A 24,762-nucleotide genomic window follows, 5' to 3' on the forward strand; every position below is an offset into this window, starting at 1 on the left:
GTCACGATGGCTTGCTTAAGCTTTTCAAACACCTGAGTGGCTTCCTCATCCCACATGAACGAATTCTTCTGAAGGAGCTTGGTGAGGGGGGCTACGATGCTTCCATATCCTTGTACAAACCTCCTATAATAACCCGTGAGACCTAAGAAACCCCTCAACTCGGACACGTTCTTTGGTTAGGGCCATTCTCTCATAACTTTAATCTTCCCATCATCCACTTCCACCCCTTGGGCTGAAATCCAGTGACCTAAATATTGGACCCTGGTTTGACAGAATGTGCACTTCTTTCTATTGGCAAACAACCTATGGTCACGAAGGACGTTGAATACTATTCCCAAATGAGTCTCATGAGTCGAGATGTTTGGACTGTACACCAGAATGTCGTCAAAGAAAGCTAGGACTAATCTACGAAGGAATGGCTGAAATACCTGGTTCATGAGTGATTGGAAGGTGGTTGGGGCGTTTGTAAGACCGAAAGGCATCACTAGAAACTCGTAGTGTCTTTCATGAGTTCTGAAAGCTGTCTTCTTAATATCTCCCTCGCTCACTTTGATCTGATGATAGCCCGATCTTAGGTCGAGCTTGAAGTAGATTGCTGCTCCGTGCCACTCATCCAACAGCTCTTCGATTACTGGTATGGGAAATTTATCGGCCACAGTCGCCTGGTTTAGCTTCCGGTAGTCGATGCAAAATCTCCCCCCTTCATCTTTCTTTTTCACCAACAGAACAAGGCTGGAGTAGGGGCTATGGCTTGGTCATATGATTCCAGCCTTGAGCAACTCTTTCACTAGCTTTTCAATCTCTTCTTTCTGGTTATGGCTGTATTTGTAGGGTCTCACATTGATGGGCTTTTGGTCTGCACTCATCAGGATGCGGTTATCGACTGCTCTTCTAGGAGGAAGTGTTGTAAGTTCTTCGAATATATCCATGTTTTGATCTAGCAAGGCTCTGATCATGACTGGTAGTCCTTCTTTGTTTGGTACGTTCAACTCCTCATCCCCTTCCTTATTTTCAAACTCGAAATTCTGGAATTCCACTAGGAACCCTTGATCCTCTGCTTGCCGAGCTTTTGTCAAGGCTTTGAAAGATACTTCTGCTTTGGTCAAAGATGGATCACTGTGCAGCATGACCTGTGATTCCCCTGCCAAAAGAGACATGGTTAGTGAGGGCCAATGAACTCCCATAAACCCTGTTGTGCATAACCATGGCATCCCCAACACCAGGTCCATTTGTCCTAGATCAATCGCCAGGAAATCAGCCTTCATATTTAAGTTGGGGAGCTTCAACTCTACTGCTCTGCATAGTCCTTCCCCTCGTATGGTTGCACCATTCCCAATTATCACCAAGAAGTTCTTGTCTATTGGAAGATGTAACTCTTTTACTATCTTCTGGTGAACAAAGTTGTGGGTCACCACAATCGATCAACACTAGCACTTCCCCTCCCTTCAGTTTTCCTTTTAACTTCATCGTTCCTCGGGCTGATAGCCCACACATGGATCTCAACGCAATCTCTGCCGTCTCTTCGGCTTCTAAGACTTCCTTTCCTCTCGGTTCTTCTCCTTCCTCCTCCTCCTCGGTTGCTTCTTCTCTTTCGTTGGTAATGAACAACATCAGCTCGCGATTTTCCTTAGCCTTGCATCGATGTCCGAGTGCATACTTCTCATTACATCTAAAACAGAGCCCCTTATCCAGCCGGTCAGGAAATTCGCTATCAGAAAGGCGCTTCATCGACGGGTCCTTCCTCATGAGATTGCCTTTCATGGGTAATGTTATGCGTTTTTTCGCTTGAGTATCCACCATTTTCCCGCTTTTTCTATCCGACGTTCCACCTTCCTTCACTTGGGCTTCTTTTTTGCCTGGCCCAACTACTCCTAGGTTTGCTAAGGCTAACTTCAGGGCCATGCTTCTATCACTCACCAACTGGGCTTTGTGCATACATTTTTCGAAGGTGGTTGGCTTTCTGCTAATAACCTCGCTCTTAATGTTGGTTCCAGCCCATTTATGAAGGTATCCTTGAGGACATCTTCTGCTAGGTCAGGCAAGGGGGTTGAGTATGTCACAAATTTCTTCACGTAGTCAGTGTACAATCCATCTTGCTTTATCCTCAGCAGCCATGCGCCTAAACTTCCTTCTCCGGTTGGTCTGAAGTATTCAAACATTCTCCTCTTCAGCTCCTCCCAAGTGTTGATTGCCTCTCGGTTGTGGCTCCAACGGAACCAGTCGACTTTGTCTGGCCCAAAATTGATTACTGCTACCTTCACTTTCTCCTGATCGGACAACTCGTGGATCTCGAAGTAGTGCTCGACTCTATACACCCACGATTTCGGGTTCTCTCCGGCAAAAACGGGTATCTCTAGCCTTTTATATTTACTTCTATCCACTCCTCCCCCTCCAGTGCTTGATGTTGAGTTGACCTCATCGATCTTCCCTTTAAGTTTCATTCGTCTTCCTTCAGTTGTCCCCGATTCTTCGGCCTTCCGAGATACATTGCTTTCTCTCATCTCCTCTGTGAGCTTTTCTATGTTCTTGCATAACCCCATCAACATCTCCTTCATTTCTGAGACTTCTTTCTCGTTTTTTTCCATTCTTTCCTCTATTTGTTTTTTAGCCATAGCTCTTGTTTGCCCCAGGATGAAGCGGGCTCTGATACCACTTGTAAGGCTCTTCGACCCTGCACAAACACACAACAGACAACAAGGCAAAAGAAGAAGGAAATAGAAAGGTAGGAAAACAGAGGTGGATCTCTTATTTATATAACTTTCCTCAAAAGTCTTGGCACAGCCATAAAAGACATTAATACAGATCCTTCCCAAAATGTAGCAACACCCCTCCCTTCTATACTATCGAGACTTAGAACCAAAATGGAAAATAAACTCCCCAGCACCTTTGAGAGAGCCGAGTAATCCTCTCCTGTAAAAAGCCTACTCAGCCTTTACCCAAATCTTCCTTGACGTCCTCTTGCTGTTGCTACTGTCCTTTATAACCGTTTTGTGGTCCTCTACCCGATATTCCCTTCTTTTGCCCCCTTGGTTGTTTGTTCAATTCCCTTGCTGCCCTTGCATTTATAAGTTTAAATAATTTGTGGTCTTACAGTATCCCCTAAACTTCTTGTCCAAGGGATTGATTGGAGCCCTATTTTTGAGGAGGAGGAAGATATGATAGGTTCTTTCACTTTGGAAGAAATTGAGCAAGTTGTCTTTGGGAAAAAGTTTTTAAGGATTTCTTTTATTTGAAATAGAAATGGAGCTTTTCATTTCGAGAATGATGTACTAGGATTAGGGTAAAGTAGGCTATTTATGGTCAAATCCTTAATTGATTAGGATTGGGATTAGTTTCCATGATTGATTAGAATTAGGATTAGTTTCCTTGGTTTATTAGGTAGGATTAGGATTAGTTTCTTTGATTAATTAGGATTAGGATTAATTTCTTTGATTAATTAGGACTAGGATTAGTTTGTTTTTCAATTCTCTATAAATAGAGAGATTGTCTTCTTGTATTGACAACTTTTATTTGATAATAAAGACTTTGATTAATCAAGAAACCTCACAGTCATAATAAGATAGATTACTCGTCTAGTTGTCAAATAGTTTTGAGATGGAGTTCAAAGATTCAGAATTCTCCAATGGGTTCTCCTTTTCGATCATCTTGTTTGTAAACTAATTTACAGTAAAGTATGGAAGTAAAAAGTTGTTATGCAAATGGATCCTATTTTTGTGTATGGCATGATTCTGGTAAGTTTTTTTGTAGAAGATTTGGAAGTCAACAAGCTACTTCTCCAGTCGAAATCCCAGCTAAGTTGGTTTGTTGAAAATATACTAGATTTGATTAAGGGATCCTTCTCATGTTTCTTTGTGAGAATTTGATAATAAAGACTTTGATTTGATTATTGGAGAAGGTTCTCCTTTTATCTCCTTAGGCTACTCAATTTGGGCCAACGTTGATTGCTGCCGGTGGAAGATTAAGAAACTCTTGGCGATGCCAATTGCAAGAGGGAGCTTCATAAGCTGTCCTCGTTGTTGAATAGTCCATATCTACATAAGGGAAACCCTTTAAATTCTAGAAAAGAAAGCAGATATGAAAATTCTTTTTCAAGATTTGCAAGAATGGACTATTACCGATCAAGGAAGATGCCTAAGAAAAAATATAGTAGTTGATATAGGCAAGAAAGTCAAATTTACTCCCAAGAGCAGTGCTGGAATTCTGACTTGAAGTGATTAAGAAGAAGAATTCCAACATAATAATTTCGCTCATGCTCGATTTTCTTAAACAACTTATTATTATCCACATTGAAAATTTGATTATAGTGATTCTAGAGATTTCGATGAAGATTCTAAAATAACAAAGTGACATTATCAACAAAGAGCTTGACGATCTAATCGAATCGGTTTCTCAAGAAATCGATGTAATTATTATGACCAACATCAGCGTGTGAAAGAGGATTTAGAAAATGATTTAAGTAATTATTATGACCAACATCAGAGAATACCCATAAATCATCCCAACACCAACACGGAGGTCAAAACATAAGACTTTTGGAAGGGAATGGATGAAATTTGGGATCTTTTGGGGAAAATTTAAGAAAGGCTGGAAATCACTCGAAGCTATAAATTTGCACAAGGAAAATCCAATGAATCACAGTTGAAGCTTGCAGGTGAAATTCAAGCAAAGCCAAATTGGAAGGGAAGACCAATTGCACGAAGAAGAAGAAGAAAAGATGTGTGATGAAGGAGGACAAGAAGAAGAGAAATGAAACAGATTCAAGCGAAGAAGAAAAGATGTGTGATGAAGGAGGAGGAGAAGAAGAAGAGACAAATGAAACATATTCAAGCGAAAACAAAGATGAATGTGATGATGGAAGACAAAGGTTAATCAAACCTATTGTTAAATAAAGTTATAGGTGTCAAAGGAGGGGGAAGAATCAATGGACGAAACCTTTTGTGTTATTGCGTGTAACAAGGAGGATGAAAACATGTTCATATTCTTTCATTTTTTTTCTCAATGAAAGTTGTTGCTCTTATTAAAAGAAAAAACTCCTTTGCAATGTTGTTTGATTGGACAATTTTTCCCTCAAGCCACACTATTATTTGCCTTCAATCAACTTGGAAGATGAATTTATTTTACAATTTCAACATATTTTGATGTTAAGAATGCTTATTTTTATTTTATTTTATTTATCGTAGTCTTCATTTTCTTTTTAAATCTTGAGGACGAGTTTTTTTCCGGGAGGGATAGAATGATGTAGTAGGATTAGGGTAAATTAGGTAATATGGTCAAATCCTTAATTGATTGGGATTGTGATTAGTTTTCATGATTGATTAGAATTAGGATTAGTTTCCTTGGTTTATTAGGATTAGGGTTAGTTTGCTTTTCAATTCTCTATAAATAGAGAAATTGTCTTCTTGTATTGGAAACTTTTGATTGATAATAAAGACTTTGATTTGATTTGATTTTTGGAGAAAGTTTTCATTTTATCTCCTTAGGCTACATCAGAGAATGTTCTCAAGGAATTTTTTTAGAGGGACATTTTGAACAGTTCTATGACAAACTATTAGGTACTTAAGCACCTTGGAATTCCACACTTGAAAAGTCAGTTATTAAGGTGGGAGAGCCTAGCCACTTAAGTATCATATTGGTCATCCCATTCTAACCAATGTGGGACAAAGGTAGCCATACTACCTTGTTTCCTAACAATACCCCATCCTTGGAAAGTTGATGTCCTGGCAGCTAGATCGACGATACTTCACTCGGAAACATCCGGTTAGAATCTCTGCCGATGCTCCTCTCCGGAACATCGACTACCGGTTCTAATACCATTGTTAGGTACCTAAGCACCTTGGAGAACCACATTCCAAAAGCCAGCTTAAGATTGTTTAGAATGTTGGTGGCTATGGACACACGTGGTGCATCATGCTGAGCTGAATTAACTTCAAGTGGTGGCAGCAATATGCATGTCTTCTAATTTCATTTGATGGTGGACCACCACTGTGGGTCCAATTATACATATAAAATGCATTGAAAAATAGAAGTTGGAGCGGTTGAACAAAATCCATAAGGCTCTTTCTGTGTTATTTTAATATAAAGCTGACTGGAAGTGGCTGCCTGCAATCTGCATTAGCCAAGGAAAAAAATTGCAAGGTGAAAGTGTAAATTTTTTGAAGCGACACCGCAAGAGGTGAACTTTATTCTTTTTCAGCTCTGCTTTTGGTTTTTGTTTATTTATTTTTTTCAATTTGTTCATAGTGTGTTTTACCATTCTTTTCTACTAAATTTGGTTTCCATTTCGTTTTTTTATTATTTTTTTTTAAATTTCTATTAATATCTTTCTTTTCAATTGTTTCTTTTTTTTCTCTTGTTATTCTTCTTTCCTTTTTTCTTTGTTTTTTTTGTTTTTTGTTTTTTGTTATTCTCTTTTTTGTTTTTCTTTCTAATTATTTATTCAACTTTCTTGCTTCTTTTTCTATTTCTTTTTCTAACAACATTGGATGAAGAGCCTTCTCCCTCACCGTTTGTAATCCCCCCACCCACCTATTCCATCTTTTTCTAACAACATTGGATGAAGAGCCTTTTCCCTTCACCGAGGTTTATTGGATGAAGAGCCTTTTCCCTTCACCGATGCTAAACCTCTCTGATCAGTCACATTGCCTCTTTTTCCCCTTACTCTACCTATTTTCCAGTGCCTTCCCCACAGTTTCTTACCCCCGAGTCAGACCTCATGGAAATAAAAAGCTGCAAAATAGGAGAACACTTTTTCTATATGTGGAAAGTGTCCAATGGAATATACATAGAAGATATGGTAAAAAGACAAAAGATTCTATTCTCTTCTACATTATTACAATGGCTAAATGAAAGTCTAAAGCAGCTGTCGAATGGACCAATGTTTGAATTCTTCCTTCTAAAAGAAAGAGTTGATCAAAATGTCATCCGTCTTTCCAAATTTCGTGACAACAGAGGATGGTTCGTGGAATGCGCGGTTTGGCCGTGGACAGGAGGTAGATAAAACATTCACGTCCCTTTTGGGGATGGAACAATTGGATGGCAAGACTTCAGTGATATGGTAAGTAACTTCTTAATCTCCTTGCCCTCTTTAGATTCTTCCCAGCTTACACCCCCTGTTTCAGAGAATAGTAACCAAAACTATCAACACCGTTGGATTAAAAGAAGATCCACGAAAAAAGGAATCAGTCATAGTAGGAAAAGAAGCTATATCCTGCAGCATACCTCAGAATCAAAGATGAAGCATTTCAAACAAGCTTTTTGGGTCCAGAAAAACCAAGAGGTACTTAAAGAAGACTTTAACCAGCTATGGATTATATCCAAGCTCTTTGCTTTTAATGAATGGAAGGAAATAGAAGACAACTTGAAACAAGTATTCCATACACCAGTTATCATCAATCCTTTGTTCGAAGACAAATCCTTAATCAAGCTAAGCCAAGGGAAGCTAGAAGATCTGATTGAAACACCTGGAATATGGCAGTCAATAGGGCCTTATCATCTTCTATTTGAAAGATGGAATAAAGAAAAGCATGGCAGACCTACAGTAGTGAAAGGATTTGGGGGTTGGATCTCAGTAAATAACCTACCTTTGGATTATTGGTGCATAGCCACATTTGAAGCTATAGGAGCATATTTCGGAGGCCTTGAAAGTATAGCAAGTGATACTCTTAATTTCATCAATTGTACGGACGCAAGAATTAAAGTAAGAAGGAATAGCTGTGGTTTCATACCAGCAACCATAGAAATTAAAGATGAAAAGCGTGGAAACATTTTTCTAAACTTTGGCGATATTCATTGTGATGAGCTTGTCAAAAGTAGGAAGGGAGATCTCCTTCTTAATCAGTTCTCCAATCCAATTGATATATGTCGAATCCAGCAAGCCATGAAAGATGAAGGGTTAGAATTTGAAGAGCTTAGATCAGATTGGTCCTTTCTTCTTTCCTCAGATTCTAAACCGAAATTTGCAAGAAATCCGTATGCAGCCTTATTAAGGAGTCCCGATCAACAAAACTTGAAGCAACATCCACACTCAATATGCAAGAAAATAACAGAAGAATTCGAAGAGACACAACAAAACCTTCAGGAAGTTTTAAGTATCTCAAAAGCCCGTGAAGGAAGTTATCAAGAAGAAGGCCAAAAGTCACCTTGGCATAAGAGTGTGAAGTCTTTTCATCTCCCTTTTCAGAAGATCTCGAATGTGTCAGAGGGAGCAGAAGAGTTCCCTCTCTTTTTACAGCAAAAGAAACTTTTAATTTAGCCGGTTGGTGAACTTGTAGATAAAGAATCTGAACAGTCACATTTATTGAGGAAAGAGAAGGAACCACTGGAATTAATGCTTATCGAATCCCCCCTTGTTCAGCAGAAAAGTAAAAAAAAACGGCTCTCCCTCATTTAATAGGAGCCGTCGCACTCTCTCTCTTCCATTTGAAAATTTAAGCTTCATCAATTCAGTTACAGCAGGGGAAAATTCATCAAAGATCTTCGACTTTGAAGACGTTTCTGCAGCCAATCCCTCTTCAGTCAGCCCTACACAAGTCACACCCCTTCAACATCAAAAAGAAGATATTGACTTAGTCTCCAGCAATTTCTCAAAAAGGCTCACATCTTTTCATACCGTACCCCAATCATTTTGTGCAAAGGAATAAATCAGTTACCAAGTCGTGGTCCTCCATCTCTAATTCGGATTTAATTGAGGACTATTGCATAAGGCTACAATTCCCAGACTTCAAATCAAAAAGGTCAGATAATTGTTCTTTTATTCGGCTTCCTTTAAATCAGCCATCTTCCAAAGTTTCAGACCCAAATTCCTCTCTTTTGCAAGATTCTCCATTCCATGGATTCTTTCATGACTTCGAAAATACATCAATAACAAGTGCAAGCAGTGAAGAAATTGAAAAAGACATTCAGGAAGTTGAACAAAATTCAGCAGAAGACCTTTTTGGTAGTGGGGATGCTTTAAAGTTTCTCTTCCAAACAGAGGAAGATTAGGGGATTGAAAATAAGAGTTCCCTGTTTTCAACAGCAATTAACAAAGACTGCATACCTCAGGAGCTCAATTCTCTAATTGAAAAATGTGAACTTACTTTTGGTTAATCATCTGTCCGGAGCTCATTAAACCTTAATAGCAATGTGAAGATCATCTCATGGAACATCAGAGGACTTGGTAATAGAAATAAAAGATTGGCAATCAAAAGACTCTTGAAAAAAATAAACCCTGACATAGTTCTTCTCCAAGAAACAAAAAAACACAACTTTGATCTACCTTTTATTAAAAGCTTATGGAGCTCTAAAGAAGTAGGCTTGGCTTTTGTGGAAGCTTCGGGTAGGGTAGGAGGTATTCTATCTATGTGGGATGAAGCCAAAATTTCAGTTTCAGAGATTTCAAAAGCATCATACTCTTTGACCTTAAAATGTCAAACAATTTGTAGAAAAAGCTGCTGGATAACAAATGTGTATGGTCCGAATTGCTACAGAGAAAGGGACAGCCTTTGGACTGAATTGTCTTTCATATTAGAATCTTGTGATAAGCCATGGTGTCTCGGAGGGGACTTTAATTGCTTCCGAAGAAGACAAGAAAGATTTCCAATAGGAAGATCTACAAGAGAAATAACAAAATTCAATAAGTTTATTCGAGAGTCAAACTTAATTGAAATTCGTATGTCCAATGGAAAATTCTCTTGGTCAAGAGAAGGAGTATTGCCATCAAGATCCCTCATCGACAGATTTTTTGTTTCTCAAAATTGGGATGAGTTCTTTGAAAATTCAAGAGTGTCAAGACAAGCTCGAACCATTTTCGATCATTTTCCTCTTCTTTTTGAAGCTGGTGCTTTTGAGTGGGGTCCCTCCCCTTTTAGATTCTGTAATAGTTGGCTAAAAAATAAGGAATGCTGTCGGATAATTGAAAATTCTTTGTTGATAAAAGGGCAGCAAGATTGGGCTGGTTTTGCTTTATATTCCAGATTAAGAAGAGTAAAACAGAGTGTTAAAAAATGGCTGGCAGAGCATGAAAAAACCCAAAAAATCAGAGAAGAAACCCTGATGAAAGAAATCAATGAAAAAGACCTCCAAGCCAACAGCCTTGAGAACTTTTCAGTAGAAAAAGATGTTAGATTATCTTTAAAGGCTGATCTAATATCTCTTTACCAAATAGAAGAAAGAGATCTGATCCAAAAAAGCAAACTGAATTGGATACTTTTGGGAGATGAGAATACTTCTTTTTTTCATCGTTTCCTTGCAGCTAAAAAAAGGAAGAATCTTATTGCTGAATTATTCAACGATCAAGGATTGCCAACCAAATCTTTCAGAGAGATTGAAACTATCGTATTGGATTTCTTCTCCAATTTATACACAAAGGACTCAGGTACTCATTTAGTTCCTTTAAATATGGCTTGGTCAAAGTCTCAACTGAAGATAACACTCATTTGATTGCAAAATTCATCATAGCAGAAATTAAAAGTGCTATTCAAGCCTTAGGTAAAAATAAGGCTCTGGACCAGATGGCTTCACAGTGGAGTTTATTCTTCATTTCTGGAATTTGTTGAAGGATGATTTTAAAGATGTCTTCGAGGAATTCTACCTCAACGGTAAACTCAACTCTTGTATAAAGGAGAATTTCATTTGCTTAATTCAAAAGGAGGAAGCAGTAAGGATCAGAGACTTTCGACCTATAAGCCTTTCTACTATTATTTATAAGATAATAGCTAAGGTGCTTGCGGAAAGGCTCAAGGTGATCATGCCAAGCTTAATAAATTCCACTCAAAGTGCCTTTATCAAAGGAAGACAAATCCTGGGCCCAATTCTTATAGCCAATGAGGCTGTTGAGGAGTATAGAGCTAAAAAGAAGCAAGGTTGGATACTAAAACTTGGTTTGGAAAAAACTTTTGATAGAGTTGATTGGGAGTTTCTTGAAAAAGTTCTCCATGAAAAAGGCTTCCACTCAAAGTGGATATCTTGGATTATGGGCTGTATATCCAATCCTAAATTCTCCATATTCATCAATGGAAGGCCTAGAGGAAGAATAATGGCATCAAGAGGAATTAGACAAGGAGACCCTCTTTCTCCTTTTCTTTTCCTTTTAGTAAGTGAAGTACTTTCAGCCTTGGTCAATAGAATTCATGAAAAAGGTTTGTATGAAGGTTTTGTGGTAGGAAAGGATAATATCCATATTTCAATTCTCCAATTTGCAGACGACACCCCTCTTATTTTGTAGAAACGATGATGGAATGTTAGAGATTCTCTGGAAAACTCTTACATTATATGAATGGTGCTCCGGGCAGAAAATAAATTGGGAAAAGTCAGCCATATGTGGAATTAATATTGAAGACTCCAAGCAAGAAGCCGTGGCATCAAGGTTAGGTTGTAAATCTTTACAGCTGCCTTTTTTATACTTAGGTCTTCCTTTGGTCGGTTATCCAAAGAAATTAGACTTTTGGCAGTCGGTGTTAGACAAGTTTTAAGGTAAACTCGATAAATGGAGAAGGTACAACCTCTCAAGAGGTGGTAGGGCAACTATATGCAATTCAGTGCTTTCAAATCTACCGAGCTTTTATGTCTTCCTTCTTAATGCCAAAAATGGTCATTTCTTCTATGGAAAGAATCATGAGAAATTTCTTTTGAGAAGGACATAAAGGAGGAAAACTAAATCATGTGGTAAATTGGGAGATTGTATAAAAAAAAAGTTGAAGATGGGGACTGGCACTAGGAGGTTTAAAAAACAGAAATTTGGCCCTTCTTGCCAAATGAGGGTGCCGTTTTTCCATGAGAATTCTTCTCTGTGGACACAAGTTATAAAGAGTATTCATGGCAGAAGTTTTGGTGATTGGCACACTTGGGAAAGTCTTTTTGTAGTCTTCGAAGTCCTTGGAGTCCTCAAATTGGGAAATGGTAGCAGAATTGCCTTCTGGCACGACTCTTGGGCTGGTAATTCACCCCTTAAACTCAGTTTTCCCTCTTTATTTAGAGCTGCCTCTATCCAAAATGGATCTGTTTTGGATAATTGGGATTCTCGAACCCTATCTTGGTCTTTACCCTTCAGAAGAATGTTAAAAGATGAAGAAATACCAGACTTTCAGACTCTGTTTCTCTTGATTTCCAATCTAAAGCCCTCTCTTAGACCTGACCATCGTTCTTGGTCCTTAGAAGCAAGTGGTTTATTCACGGTAAAATCTATGTCTAACCATCTTGCCTTGGCCTCACCTATTGACACCCACCTTTTAAAAGCTTTGTGGAAGACCAATAGCCCCTCGAAGAGTGAATATTACAGTCTGGATCTTGCTGTTTGGATCCTTAAATAGCGCATCAGTTTTGCAACACAAGTTGCCCTCCCATTTTATTTCTCTGAATCAATGTGTTTTATGTAAATCAGTAGGGGAAGACTTGCAACACTTGTTCTTTGACTGCTTCTTCGCAAGAAATTGTTGGTTAGTCCTTTTAAATCCTTCAACATCAGCTGGGTGTTCGACTTTACTTGTAAATAGAATGTTCAGCAGTTATTCACTGGTCCTATCCTCAAAAAAGCCCCAAATCTGATTTGGTGCAATGCAGTAAAAGCAATATTAGTTGAAATTTGGTTCGAAAGAAATCAAAGAATCTTTCAGGATAAAGAACACACTTGGTTCTTCCGCTATGAGGCCGCTAAACTTAATGCTTGTCAATGGTGTTCTCTTTCAAAGCACTTTGAAGCTCACTCACTTCAAGATTTATGTTTGAATTGGCCAGCATTCATCTTCCCAGTTTGATTAAGTTTCAAGGAGAAGGATCATTACTACCCAAATTTGAAGACTAAGTAGCTAGGTTTATTTTATGATTCTCTTGTTTTCCCTCTTGGTTTGTAATTTGGCCATCAAAAGAGGGCGTTTTTTCTGTTTTTTCAATTCTCCTGTAAGGTTTATATTTTCCGTCTTTGTCTGAGTTCTATGGATATGATGAGGATGCTAAGGGGGTGTCAACCTAGTTGAGATGCCCGGGTGCGTCTCCTGATCCTGTATCTTGTATCGACCCTATTCAAGTACACATCTCTTGTACTTTCTTTTTATGAATTAATAAAAAGTTTGTTTTCCTTTCAAAGAAAAAAAAAAGAAACAACATTGGATGAAGAGGATTAGGTAGATACTGGAAAATGACAGCGAAAATGAGGATGAAACTGTTAGTTATGATGATGACTTTATGGAAAATTCTAGTAGTGATCATGATAATGATATAGTGGGTATTTAGCAGCTCATTCAAAGAGAACGTTATCCAAATCTTGATCTTGAGAGGTCCTATGATGAAACCACACGCTAATTTACTTTAGTCTAATGTGGAAAGCATTGCTCGCTGAAATTTGGTTCGAAAGGAACCAAAGGGTTTTTCATGAAAAATCACTATCATGGATTGATCAATATGAAGTTGCAAGACTAAATGCATCCCCACCTGGTGTTCTCTCTCCAAGCTATTTACAAGTTTTTCGTGCAAGATATTTGTTTAAAATGAGGATTGTTCTTAATTTTAATCACATTTTGGCATTTGTCGAAGATGTGTGGCTGAGGATTAATAGGAGTAAATGCTTTTTTACGGGGCTAAATTGTGAGATTAAGAAGTTGGAGAGGTGGGTTGAAGTTGTGGGATGTGAAGTTGATAGCCTTCCTTCCTCTTACCTAGGCCTTTCCGTTGGGACTAACCTCAAATCCTTATGTTTCTGGAGTCTGGTGGTGGATAAAGCGAGGAAAATATTGGCTTCTTGGAAAAAGTTACTTTTCTAAAGCTGGTAGGCTTACCTTTATTTCTTCCGTTCTTTGTCCTTTCTAAGTGGCGGCCCTATTTATTACTTCTCCTTTTTAGAGCTCCAAGTAAGGTTTGTAAGAGCTTAGGGAAGCTTATGCACAATTTCCTTTGGGGGGGGGTTGTTGAGTGTAAAGGAATTGTGACCGTTGACCACTGATAAACTCGAGGGTCACAATTTTAAGAAAAAAAATCTTGAAAGGAGGTCAAAAAAGCATTGGGGTTGTAATGAGTGGGTGGGTGGGGGATAAATGAAAGGGAAATCACATAAAGGAGTTGCTAATTAATGAGGTGTAAATCAGTGAGCAAGAGCTCGTCAAAGTTGCTAATTAGTGGGTGGGTGGGGGTGAGTGTAAAGGGTTGTGACCGTTGACCACTGATAAGCTCGAGAGTCACAATTTTAAGAAAAAGTTCTTGAGAGGAGGTCGAGAAAGCATAGGGTTGTAATGAGTGGGTGGGTGGGGGATAAATGAAAGGGAAATCACATAAAGGAGTTGCTAATTAATGAGGTGGAAATCAGTGAGCGAGAGCTCGTCAAAGTTGCTAATTACTGGGTGGGGTGAGTGTAAAGGAATTGTGACTGTTGACCACCGATAAGCTCGAGGGTCACAATTTTAAGAAAAAGTTCTTGAAAGGAGGTCGAGAAAGCATAGGGTTGTAATGAGTGGGTGGGTGGGGGATAAATGAAAGGGAAATCACATAAAGGAGTTGCTAATTAATGAGGTGGAAATCAGTGAGCGAGGGGACATCTATTGAATAGTCAAGGATGGTTGATTTTACTCCAAAAATCAGTGGCATTGAGAAGCAGCGTAGCATTAAATGCTGCAACATTATTGTTATTATTATTATTAATAGAATCAGACATTGTTCATTGAAAAGCTACCATAAGATACAAAATCAGCTGAGAACGTGAACACTAGGAGCTTGAGAAATCAACAAAGTAAAATCTCGAAGAAGCTCGGTTAAGTGTTTACTCAAGATTATTCTCCTCTTTGCAATTTTCAAGCCTATGTCTCTAGTTCTTATGCCATTAGTTTTATTACAATCAGAAAGTTGTATAACCAACTCTGGCTCCAAACGCCCCCTTAGAGTTTAAATTCTCTTTTCATTTGTTATATTCTTATCCAAAAAAATAAAAATGACAATGTTATCTTTTTGTTGATTGCTCTCTCTCTCTTGGTGTACGATGTAGGTTATATTAGCACATCTATCAATGATGGTCCAGGATGTCTAATGTTGCGATGTCCAGATCCATCTTGTGGTGCTGCTGTTGGTCAAGATATGATAAATTTATTAGCTTCTGATGATGACAAAAAGAAGTACTTCCGTTATTTTGTTCGATCCTATGTTGAAGACAATAGGAAGGTATTTGCAATTTGAACTCTTATGCTTACAAATGTATATATTTTTTTTATTGTAATACACATGAATAACTTAAATAATGATAAGAGTCACGCATGGAAATTTAGAATGTTCCATGGTTCATTTGAGGAATATACGTCCGTTTCTTATTAAAAAAAAAGAAAAGAAAAGAAAAAGACAATGCAAGTTTACTTTGCATCTGAATGTAGAACTAAAAAAAAATCAATATCAATATATAGCTAAAAGGTGTATCGATGTAAATCTGTCTGTGTATGTAGTGTTTTCATGCGTTTTACTTCTGTTGTATCTGAACAATACACTGTATAAGTTACATGTAGTAGCAACCAAACATTGCATACGGAACAACATACTGCACATGTTACATGCAATAACAACAACCAAACAGCTCACAGTGGAAAACTGATGGAACCAAGCATCGAAATGAAAATCTCCAAGAATCCTCAAAGAATTGATCTCCAAGAACAGAAGATTTAACCCTCTGTTTATTAATTCTTCACTAACTTTTTTATGATCTTTATTTGTTCTTATGTACTTTTTTTTCTCTCTATCCTTTAGAATTGCATTGTTTTGTGATTTCTTTGTATTTTGGAGTATTAGCCTCCTTTCATTTTCTTAATGAAAACTGTGGTATTCTTTTCAAAAAAAAAAAAAAAAAAGTTAGAAGTTGTTTGTGAAGAGGATTAAGTTAATTTTAGGTCATTCCTAGGTTGATCACTTTTACCAACTTTTTAACAAGAAACTTCTCAGTGATATAATGAAAAAAATAGAAGTTTAAGGGTGATATAATAAAAAGGAATAAAAGTAAAGGGTGATATAATGAAAAGAAATAAAAGTTTTGGATCGAAAAAGAAAAAAGATACGGAACAATTAACTGTCCGTTCAGCCTCCACTCTTTTCAGTCTCTGGCCTCCACGTTTCCATTCATCACCCTTCTAGTCACGCCTACGTTCTCTCCCTCCCCAAAACCTCCACCGCAAACCCTTACTGCCCGATACCTCACCCACCCTCCATTCACCTTCCAGCCTTTGTTGTCCATCTTAGACTTCTCCACCTTTCAACCTTAGATTTTACTGCAACCCTTACAGCCCTCTTCGGCCATGGCTTTGGTCATCGTTTTGGTATCCTTCGTGCTGCTTCTGCATTTAAGATGTCATTGAACACTTCGGAGGAAATTAGTTGTATTTGAAACTCTTATTTTTGGATAAAGTGTGAGAAGAGCGTGTTTTCAATTGACAATTCAAGTAATAATAAGACGATTTACCTTTCGATCTCCCATTTGGGTTTGTTTGAACTATCCTCGGTAGAGTTGTTACAGTATCTGGTTAATGTGTTCCTCTCCATAAAAGATGGAGGCACTCTGGATTCATTCATTTGGCTATGTTAAATTGTTCAATGAAAGATATTTTGAGTCTGCTATTTGGCCTCTGCTGGTTGTAGGAAAAATCTGCATGTTCCAGTTGGTTACTTGAAGAAAGATTGGATGGTTTTTTGGGAGATAATTAGAGATTTTTTGGGGCAAAGTGGAATCTTATTTGTTGTCCTCCTCTCGGTTCGGTGTTGGTGAGTCGTTAGCTCTAGCTCTCTCAGATGATTTGAAGATGTCTAGAAACTTTTAGGTCGTTACACAACTGCCTGACTTTGATTCCTTTTGTTGGGTTAGGGAAGTGATGCAGTAGGATTATGATAGATAAGTTAGGGTATTATGGTCAAATCCTTAATTGATTAGGATTGAGATTAGTTTCCATGATTGATTAGAATTAGGATTAGTTTCCTTGGTTTATTAGGATTAGGATTAGTTTCTTTGACTAATTAGGATTAGGATTAGTTTCTTTGATTAATTAAAATTAGGATTAGTTTCCTTTCCCATTCTCTATAAATAGAGAGATTGTCTTCTTGTATTGGCAACTTTCGATTCATAATAAAGACTTTGATTTTATTATTAGAGATTTCTCTTCTTTTATCTCCCTAGGCTACATCAATTTGGTATCAGAGCAGCTGTTTGGGGCAATGTTGATTGCCGTCGTTGGAGGATTGGGAAACTCTTGGCGATGTTGATTGCAAGAGGGAGCTTTGTGAACTGTGCTCATTGTTGAAAAGTCCACATCTATATAGGGGGAACCCTTTAAATTTTAGAAAAGAAAGAAGATACTGAGATTTTTTTTTTCAAGAATTTGCAAGAATAGGTTATTACCGATCAAGGAAGACGACAAAGAAAAAAAGTTAGCAATTGGTATAGGCAAGAAAGTTAAATTTCCTCCCAAAAGCAATGTTGGATCTATGATTCAAGTGATTCAGAAGAAGAATTCCAACATAATAATTTTGCCTTTGCTCAATTTTCTCAAAGAACCAATCATTATCCACATTTGAAATTTGATTATAGTGATTCTAGCGATTCCGATGAAGATTCTAATGCAATTTGGAACAGAATAACAAGACGATGTTATCAACAAAGAGCCTGACGATCCAATCAAACCGGTTCTCAAGAAATCGACGTAAGAATTGGGAGTTAGATGATTCAGAGTGTGAAAGCAATTATTATCACCAATATCAAAGAACACCCATGAATCATTCCAACACAAATTTGGAGGTCAAAACATTTTCAAGAAAATAGAAATATTCAAATTAAAACATCTATCAAGAGGACTTTCAAAAGAGAGAATGAAATTCGGGCTCTTTTGGAAAAAATTCAAGAAAGACATAATTATAATCTTTAAGATTTTTCAAGAAAGCATCAAGAATCACATTTAGTCACTCAAGAAGATCAAGAACTCGTCCGAATGGGTTGTGAAATTGTGCAAAAAGTGAATGAAGTAGAAGAAAAGAAAAAAATAATTGAAGATGAGTTCAATAAGAAAGGCAGAAAGATTGAAGAGGAGTTTGCGTTGGAGGAAGAAAAAAATGATGAGACTAACACAGAGGTTGCTCAATTGAAACCAGATGATGAGGAACTATTAATCGATGAAATCATCGAAGAAGGTGTTGAAGAAGATGAAGCCATTGCAAAGAATATGTCCATTTGGTCAGATTAATTAACTGAGCCACACAACTAACCACAATTACCTCCACTGCAAGAGAATAGAGTAGAAATTAGCCTTGACCACCAAGAAAGACAACAAGAGAACCAACAACACCTATGGTATGCAAAAAATGTCCAAGATTTATCAAGAATCGTTCAAGCACAACCAAGATCAAGGTTATATCAAAGGAAATATTGGGAGGATGTGAATTCTTGAAGTGTGGAAGAAAAAGATACTCATGAGCAACCTAATTTGAAGAAAATTGAAAATCTTTTTCCTCCCTTTCTTGAGGAGTCTGCATATACTTTAACAACAAAGGATTTTTTGAATAACTTAATTCTTGGGTTCATTGATGCTAGTATTGATAGAAATAATTTTCCCTTTCAAAAATCAAATAGTCGATATATTGGCGTGACTCATGAAAATTGGTTGTTATTGGTGTCCGGTGTTCAGAAATGTGTCCGTTATCTTCACTTTCGTGTTAAAACTCGAGGATGAGTTTTTTTTTTTGGGAGGGATAGAATGATGGAGTGGGATTAGGATACGTTAGGGTATTATGGTCAATCCTTAATTGATTAGGATTGAGATTAGTTTCCATGATTGATTAGAATTAGGATTAGTTTCCTTGGTTTATTAGGATTAGGATTAGTTTCTTTGACTAATTAGAATTAGAATTAGTTTATTTTCCGATTCTCTATAAATAGAGAGATTTGTCTTCTTGTATTGGCAACTTTTGATTCATAATAAAGACTTTAATTTTATTATTGGAGATTTCTCTTCTTTTATCTCCTAAACTACATAGGAAGATAAGGAAATATTGGCTATGAACTTCAACAATTTGTTTGTTGTTTCTAGATCGTTAGCCTACTATTTTTGGAAGGATATTTGCCTAGCTTTGGAAGACTATTTTTAGTCTAAAGTTCAAATCAATCCATTCATGGTTGATAATGCATCAATGAAACTTGATGATATGAAATTCGATAAAAAATGGTGGGAAATTGGTTCCTTGCATTTGAAAGTTAAAAATTGGTCTTACTAAGCACATTCTCATTCGAAGTTTATCATGAGTTATGGAGGTTGGCTTTCGATAAAAAACTCACCTTTGCCTTTTTGGACTCGTCTTACTTTTGAAGCCATTGGGGAAAACAGGGGTTTGGTTAGTATTTTTTCTCAAACATTGATTTTCTTGGATTGCTCTGAGGCCTGTATTGAAGTTAAAAGAAATTTGTGTGGTTTTCTCCCTGCTGAATTTTTTTTGAAAGGGAAACAAGTCTTTTTATTCATAAAAAGAAAGTACAGGAGTTGTGTACTTGAATCACAAAGACAAGGAATTAAGGATCAGGAGGCGCACCCGGACATCTCAACTAGGTTGACACCCCCTTGGCGCCCTCATCATATCCAAACCAACTAACTCAATGAACAAAGTTAAAAGGAAACCTTACAATGAAACTAATAGAAACTAAATACAATAATGGTAATTTTCACCTTAGATTCCCAGCTGAAATTGAAGTCAAAGATCAGACTAATGGTCATTTTCACCTTAGATTTCGTGATATTTCTCTCTTAGATCCTCCAAATATCCTTCAATTTGAGTTATATTTCGAAGATTTTTCTAACTCTTTGGATATTTGCAAGATTGATTGGAGTTAAGAGTGATGGAGGTGTATTTGAGGTAACTAATTTTGTTGAAGAGGGTGTTCCCATACAGTCAGACAAGGAAATTGGTTTTATTTCAGCTCCATATGAGGTGAATCAGCTTCCCTTTGGGAGTATTAATTGTCCTTTGGAAATCTCATTTAGCACTCCACAGTCCCTTGACTTAAAGGGCGATAATGAGGATTTGAACATCGGAAGATCTTCATTTCCTTATTATCTTCTTTCTTACAACTAGAAAAAGAAGCAGTCATCGATAAAGAAACATTTAGAGTTCAATTCATATGATGTGGAGGAGTCCTATACACGTCACCTATTATGGTAGACAATTCACATCCTTTGCCTCTTGGTTCCAATTTCAGCCAATCAATCATTAAAATCTCAAGATCAGATATTTCTTTTGTTAAAGAAGTTTATAGCCATCCATCTTCTAAAGACAATATTTTTTGTTATGATTTGATGGAGATTCATATGTTAGTATAAGCAGTGAGGATATCATGGACTCTCTAATACAAGATGATTTTGTTGAGGAGAATTCAGAGGTTTACTTTGCAGATGGTTTTGATACCTTGTTTTAGAACGATGAAAATGTTTATTTATTTAGATTAAAGTTTATTTCATGGCCCTTCGTGGAAAATGGATAGCCCATCTTGACGAAGAACTAGATAGAATTTAGAAGGAGAAGCTTCTATGCAAATGAAGTACCTAAAGCACAAGATTGAATTTTTTCAGCTAACACTTGTTGGAGCTTTTGGATTTCTACTCCGAATTCTGTGGCGAACTCGACGATATTTCTCTTCCTTAATGAGAGTGACCTTGTTCTAAGTTGTCAAAGTTGGTGGATGGATTCTTACTTCTCCAAGCTCCTTTGGGCCATTGTCTCCTATTTTGGCCTCATCACATGATTGTTAGTTTTCATAAATTGTGTCAAAGCTTCTTTACGTCACTCTCTTTCCATACTTTTTTGCAGACTTCTCTATTCAAGACATTTGTTTAAATTGGTAAGCATTTATTTTCTTCTTCTTCTTCTATCAATTAGTTTTTAATTTACTCTTGCCATGCTCTTGGAGCTTCATATTTCGTTGTTACCTATCTTGTATTTTGAACATTAGACTCATTTCATTAATTCAATGAAATGTCTTGTTTCTGTTTAATAAAAAAAGAAAAAAAATGGTGAAAATGTTCGAGTAGAATTGTCATCCATAATTCCTACCAAATTCTGCAGATGAAATCAATTCCACCTTATTATCCTTCAGTTAAATTTTAGCTTGGTGGTTTAGTACAAGAATTGAAATTATTGTGGAATTCTCGTGTTTTGTGATCAAGCCTTACGTTTTTCCTTAAGAAGTTGCGTTTTTACCTAGTAGTTGCAAGCTTGGAAGTGACAATTTAGAAGTTGGTTTGCTTTGTGGTTTGAACCTCACACTTTTGGTCTTAATGGACTTCTTACCTTGTTTGCTCTTTGGTCTTCTGTTGGCTATTACTTTAAAGTTTGTGTTCTCTAGCTTTGGTTTCCTTTCTAGAGCTGGTTTGTTAAGTTTTAAGTGTTTGTGCTTTTTGATGTCTTCTCCAATGTGTGTATCTCAGTAGTATTTCTTCTTCTTTTGTTTTTCTCAGTTTTTCCATTCTCTTGAAGGTTAATGTTACTTTTTAGCATTGATCTCTTTTCATTCTACTAAAAGATGGAAGAAGAAAACACAAGATTTACGTGGAAAACCCTAGTACAGGGAGAAAAAACCATGATAGAAAGACATTTTTATTATTTTCAACTTACACACATACAAGAGAGAATAGAGATATAAATAGGCTTTAGAAAGCTCTAATACAGAAAAGGAAAAAACTAGGGCAAACTAAAAATACTAAAATGCCCTTAGGGCTAAATACATAAATAGCCCCTTATTTTCAACACTCCCTCTCAGGTTGGGACGTAGATGTCAATTAGACCCAACTTGCTAACACAAGAATCAAAGCTTTGCCTGAGTAATCCTTTGGTGAGAATATCTGCAACTTGTTGACTAGAAGGGATGTAAGGAATACAAATACTGCCATTGTCCAGTTTTTCTTTGATAAAGTGTCTATCGATCTCCACATGTTTTGTTCTATCATGTTGCCCAGGATTGTTGGCTATACTTATAGCTGCCTTGTTATCACAATAGAGCTTCATAGGTCGATCACTGTCTTGGTGAAGATCAGACAGAATTTTCTTCAACTAGATTTCTTCACAAATTCCCAGACTCATAGCTCTATATTCTGCTTCAGCACTGTTTCTAGCAACAACACCTTGCTTCTTACTTATCCAAGTAACAATGTTACCCCACAAATGTACAGTACCCAGAGGTAGATTTTCTGTCTAACAGATCCTACCCAATCAGAGTCGGTGTAAGTCTCAATACATTTTTTGTCAGTTTTCCTAAACATCAGACCTTTACCTGGAGTTGTTTTCAAGTATCTCAAAATTCGATTCACAGCTTCCATATGTCTCTCATAGGGTTCCTGCATAAACTGACTAAGCACACTAGTAGCGTAGGATATATCTGGTCTAGTGAGAGATAAGTAGATTAGTTTTCCCACTAGACGCTGGTATCTTTCTTTATCAACATGAACTTTGTCAACAGAATCTCGTAGCTTAACATTGAATTCTACGAGAGTGTCGACAGGTCTTACATCCAGTCATACCTGTTTCTTTCAACAAATCAAGAGTGTATTTTCTTTGAGAGATAAAAATTCCTTCTCTTGATCCCGCCACCTCCATTCCAAGGAAATACCTTAGACTCCTAAGGTCCTTAATCTCAAATTCATTAGCCATTTTCTTTTTAAGCCTGATAATCTCAATGGCATCATCTTCTGACAAAATAATATTATCTATGTACACAATTAGAACAACAATTTTCCCTGATTTTGACCTTTTTGTGAACAAAGTGTGATCAGAGTACCCCCGAGTAAAACCTTGGGACTTAACAAAGGTAGTAAACCTATCAAACCAAGCTCTTGGAGACTGTTTCAAACCATACAAAGACTTCCTGAGTTTACAAACCTGATGGTCAAATTGAGCTTCAAAACCAGGAGGGCTTATATAAACCTCTTCTTCTAATTTACCATTCAGAAAAACATTTTTCACATCAAGTTGATGGAGAGGTCAGTCTTTGTTAATTGCCACAGGAAGTAGGACTCGAACTATATTTAGCTTCGCTACAGGAGAGAAAGTTTCTGAGTAGTCTATTTCATAGGTCTATGCAAACCCTTTAGTTATCAATCTGGCCTTGTACCTGTCAAGAGTTCCATCAGGCTTATACTTTATAGTGAACACCCATTTACACCCAACTGGTTCATGCCCTTTAGGAAGAACAACACGATCCCACGTATTATTTTTTTCAAGAGCTCCTATTTCTTCCATGACCGCAACCTTCCATTCAGGAACTTTGATGGCCATATGTATGTTGTTTGGTATCGTTACTGTATCCAGGTTAGTAGTGAATGCTCTAAACTCAGAAGACAAATTACTGTAAGATAGAAAGCTATGCATGGGATATTTAGTGCATGACCTGGTGTCCTTTCTCAAAGCAATGGGTATATCAAGAGAGGCATCATAACCCCTTGTTTTGCTTGACCCCTCATCAGTAAGAGGACGGTGGTCACACTCAGTCTCCTAAGGCAAAGTTTCACCCTCCAGTGTTTCTCCTATTGACTCATCACTGCCTGTAACTTTGTCATTCTCTGGAATTATCATATCGGCTCTGTCACTTTCAACCACATCACAAATATCAGCCTCAACACATACATCAGTATTATCAGGAATAGAAGTACCTTGAGCTGGTGCTGGTTCCGATTCATGGACCGGAGTCGGTGGAGCAACAGGTGGCACTATTTCCTTTCTGAGATTCTTAGTATATTATCCATGGGACTTGTTTAGTAGGTAGAACAATATCATCTATCTGTACCCAAGATGGGTTCGGGAAGAAGATCAGTAGGAACCATAGATGTGATGGGTTCGGGAAGAAGATTAGTGGGAACCGTAGATATGGACTGGTTAGTCTTTTCACTAGTATTCTCTCCCTGAAGAGGACTAATAGGGAAGAAAGGTTTATCCTCAAGGAACGTTACATCCATAGAAACAAAATACTTCCGTGAGGATGGATGGAAGCACTTATAACCTCGTTGGTGAAGAGGATACCCAACGAAGACACATTTCTGAGCACGAGGGGTAAATTTAGTGCGATTGACCATGACTATGGATAAAGGCAGTGCATCCAAACACCTGAAGAGGAACATCAGGAATAAGATATGTTGTTGAGTATGACTCTTTAAAGCATTCAAGAGAAATTTGGAATTGAAGAACACGGGAAGGCATCTGATTGATAAGATGGGCTGCAATCAGAACATCATCTCCCCATCAGTAAGAGGAGAGAGAAGTAGAAAGCATGAGAGACCGTGCAACTTCAATAAGGTGACAATTTTTCCGTTTAACCACCCAATTTTGTTGAGGGGTATAGCACATGAGCTTTGATGGACAATGCCTTTAGAAGTCAGAAACTCATGGAAGGTATTGTTAAAGAACTCACAACCATTATCACTACGAAGGATGACAATTTTAGTGTTAAACTGAGTCTCCACTGTAGTATAAAATTGTTGGAATATCGATGGTATCTCGATTTATGAGTGAGAAGAAACACCCATATAAGACGAGTGTGATCATCAATAAATGTCACAAACTAATGTTTCCTGGAGGAAGTAGTGATGTTGGAAAGGCCCCAAACATCACTATGAATAAGGGTAAGTGGCTGGGAAGGTTTGTAAGGTTGGGATGGAAAGGTGGCTCGATGTTGTTTTGCACGAATACACACATCATAAGACAAAGAAGAGATATCGACATTATGAAAATAAATGAAGAAATAAATACTTCATATATTGAAAGTTCAGGTGACCAAGACGAAAGTGCCATAACATATAATCTTTTTCC

General features: G+C 37.3%; 1 protein-coding gene across 3 annotated transcripts in view; it reads left to right on the plus strand.

Annotated features, from left to right (window-relative positions):
• The window catches only part of LOC120079772 (probable E3 ubiquitin-protein ligase ARI8), a 45,458-nt gene that overhangs the window by 9,382 nt on the left and 11,314 nt on the right, over positions 1–24,762 (plus strand). For all 3 annotated transcript variants that reach the window (XM_039034149.1, XM_039034151.1, XM_039034150.1), the window contains exon 5: positions 14,945–15,117. In XM_039034149.1, the coding sequence (XP_038890077.1) occupies positions 14,945–15,117 (173 nt within the window). The remainder of the gene's footprint in view (positions 1–14,944; positions 15,118–24,762) is intronic.

The sequence above is a fragment of the Benincasa hispida genome, chromosome 6 (assembly GCF_009727055.1).
Source record: "Benincasa hispida cultivar B227 chromosome 6, ASM972705v1, whole genome shotgun sequence".
NCBI classification, from domain to species: domain Eukaryota; kingdom Viridiplantae; phylum Streptophyta; class Magnoliopsida; order Cucurbitales; family Cucurbitaceae; genus Benincasa; species Benincasa hispida.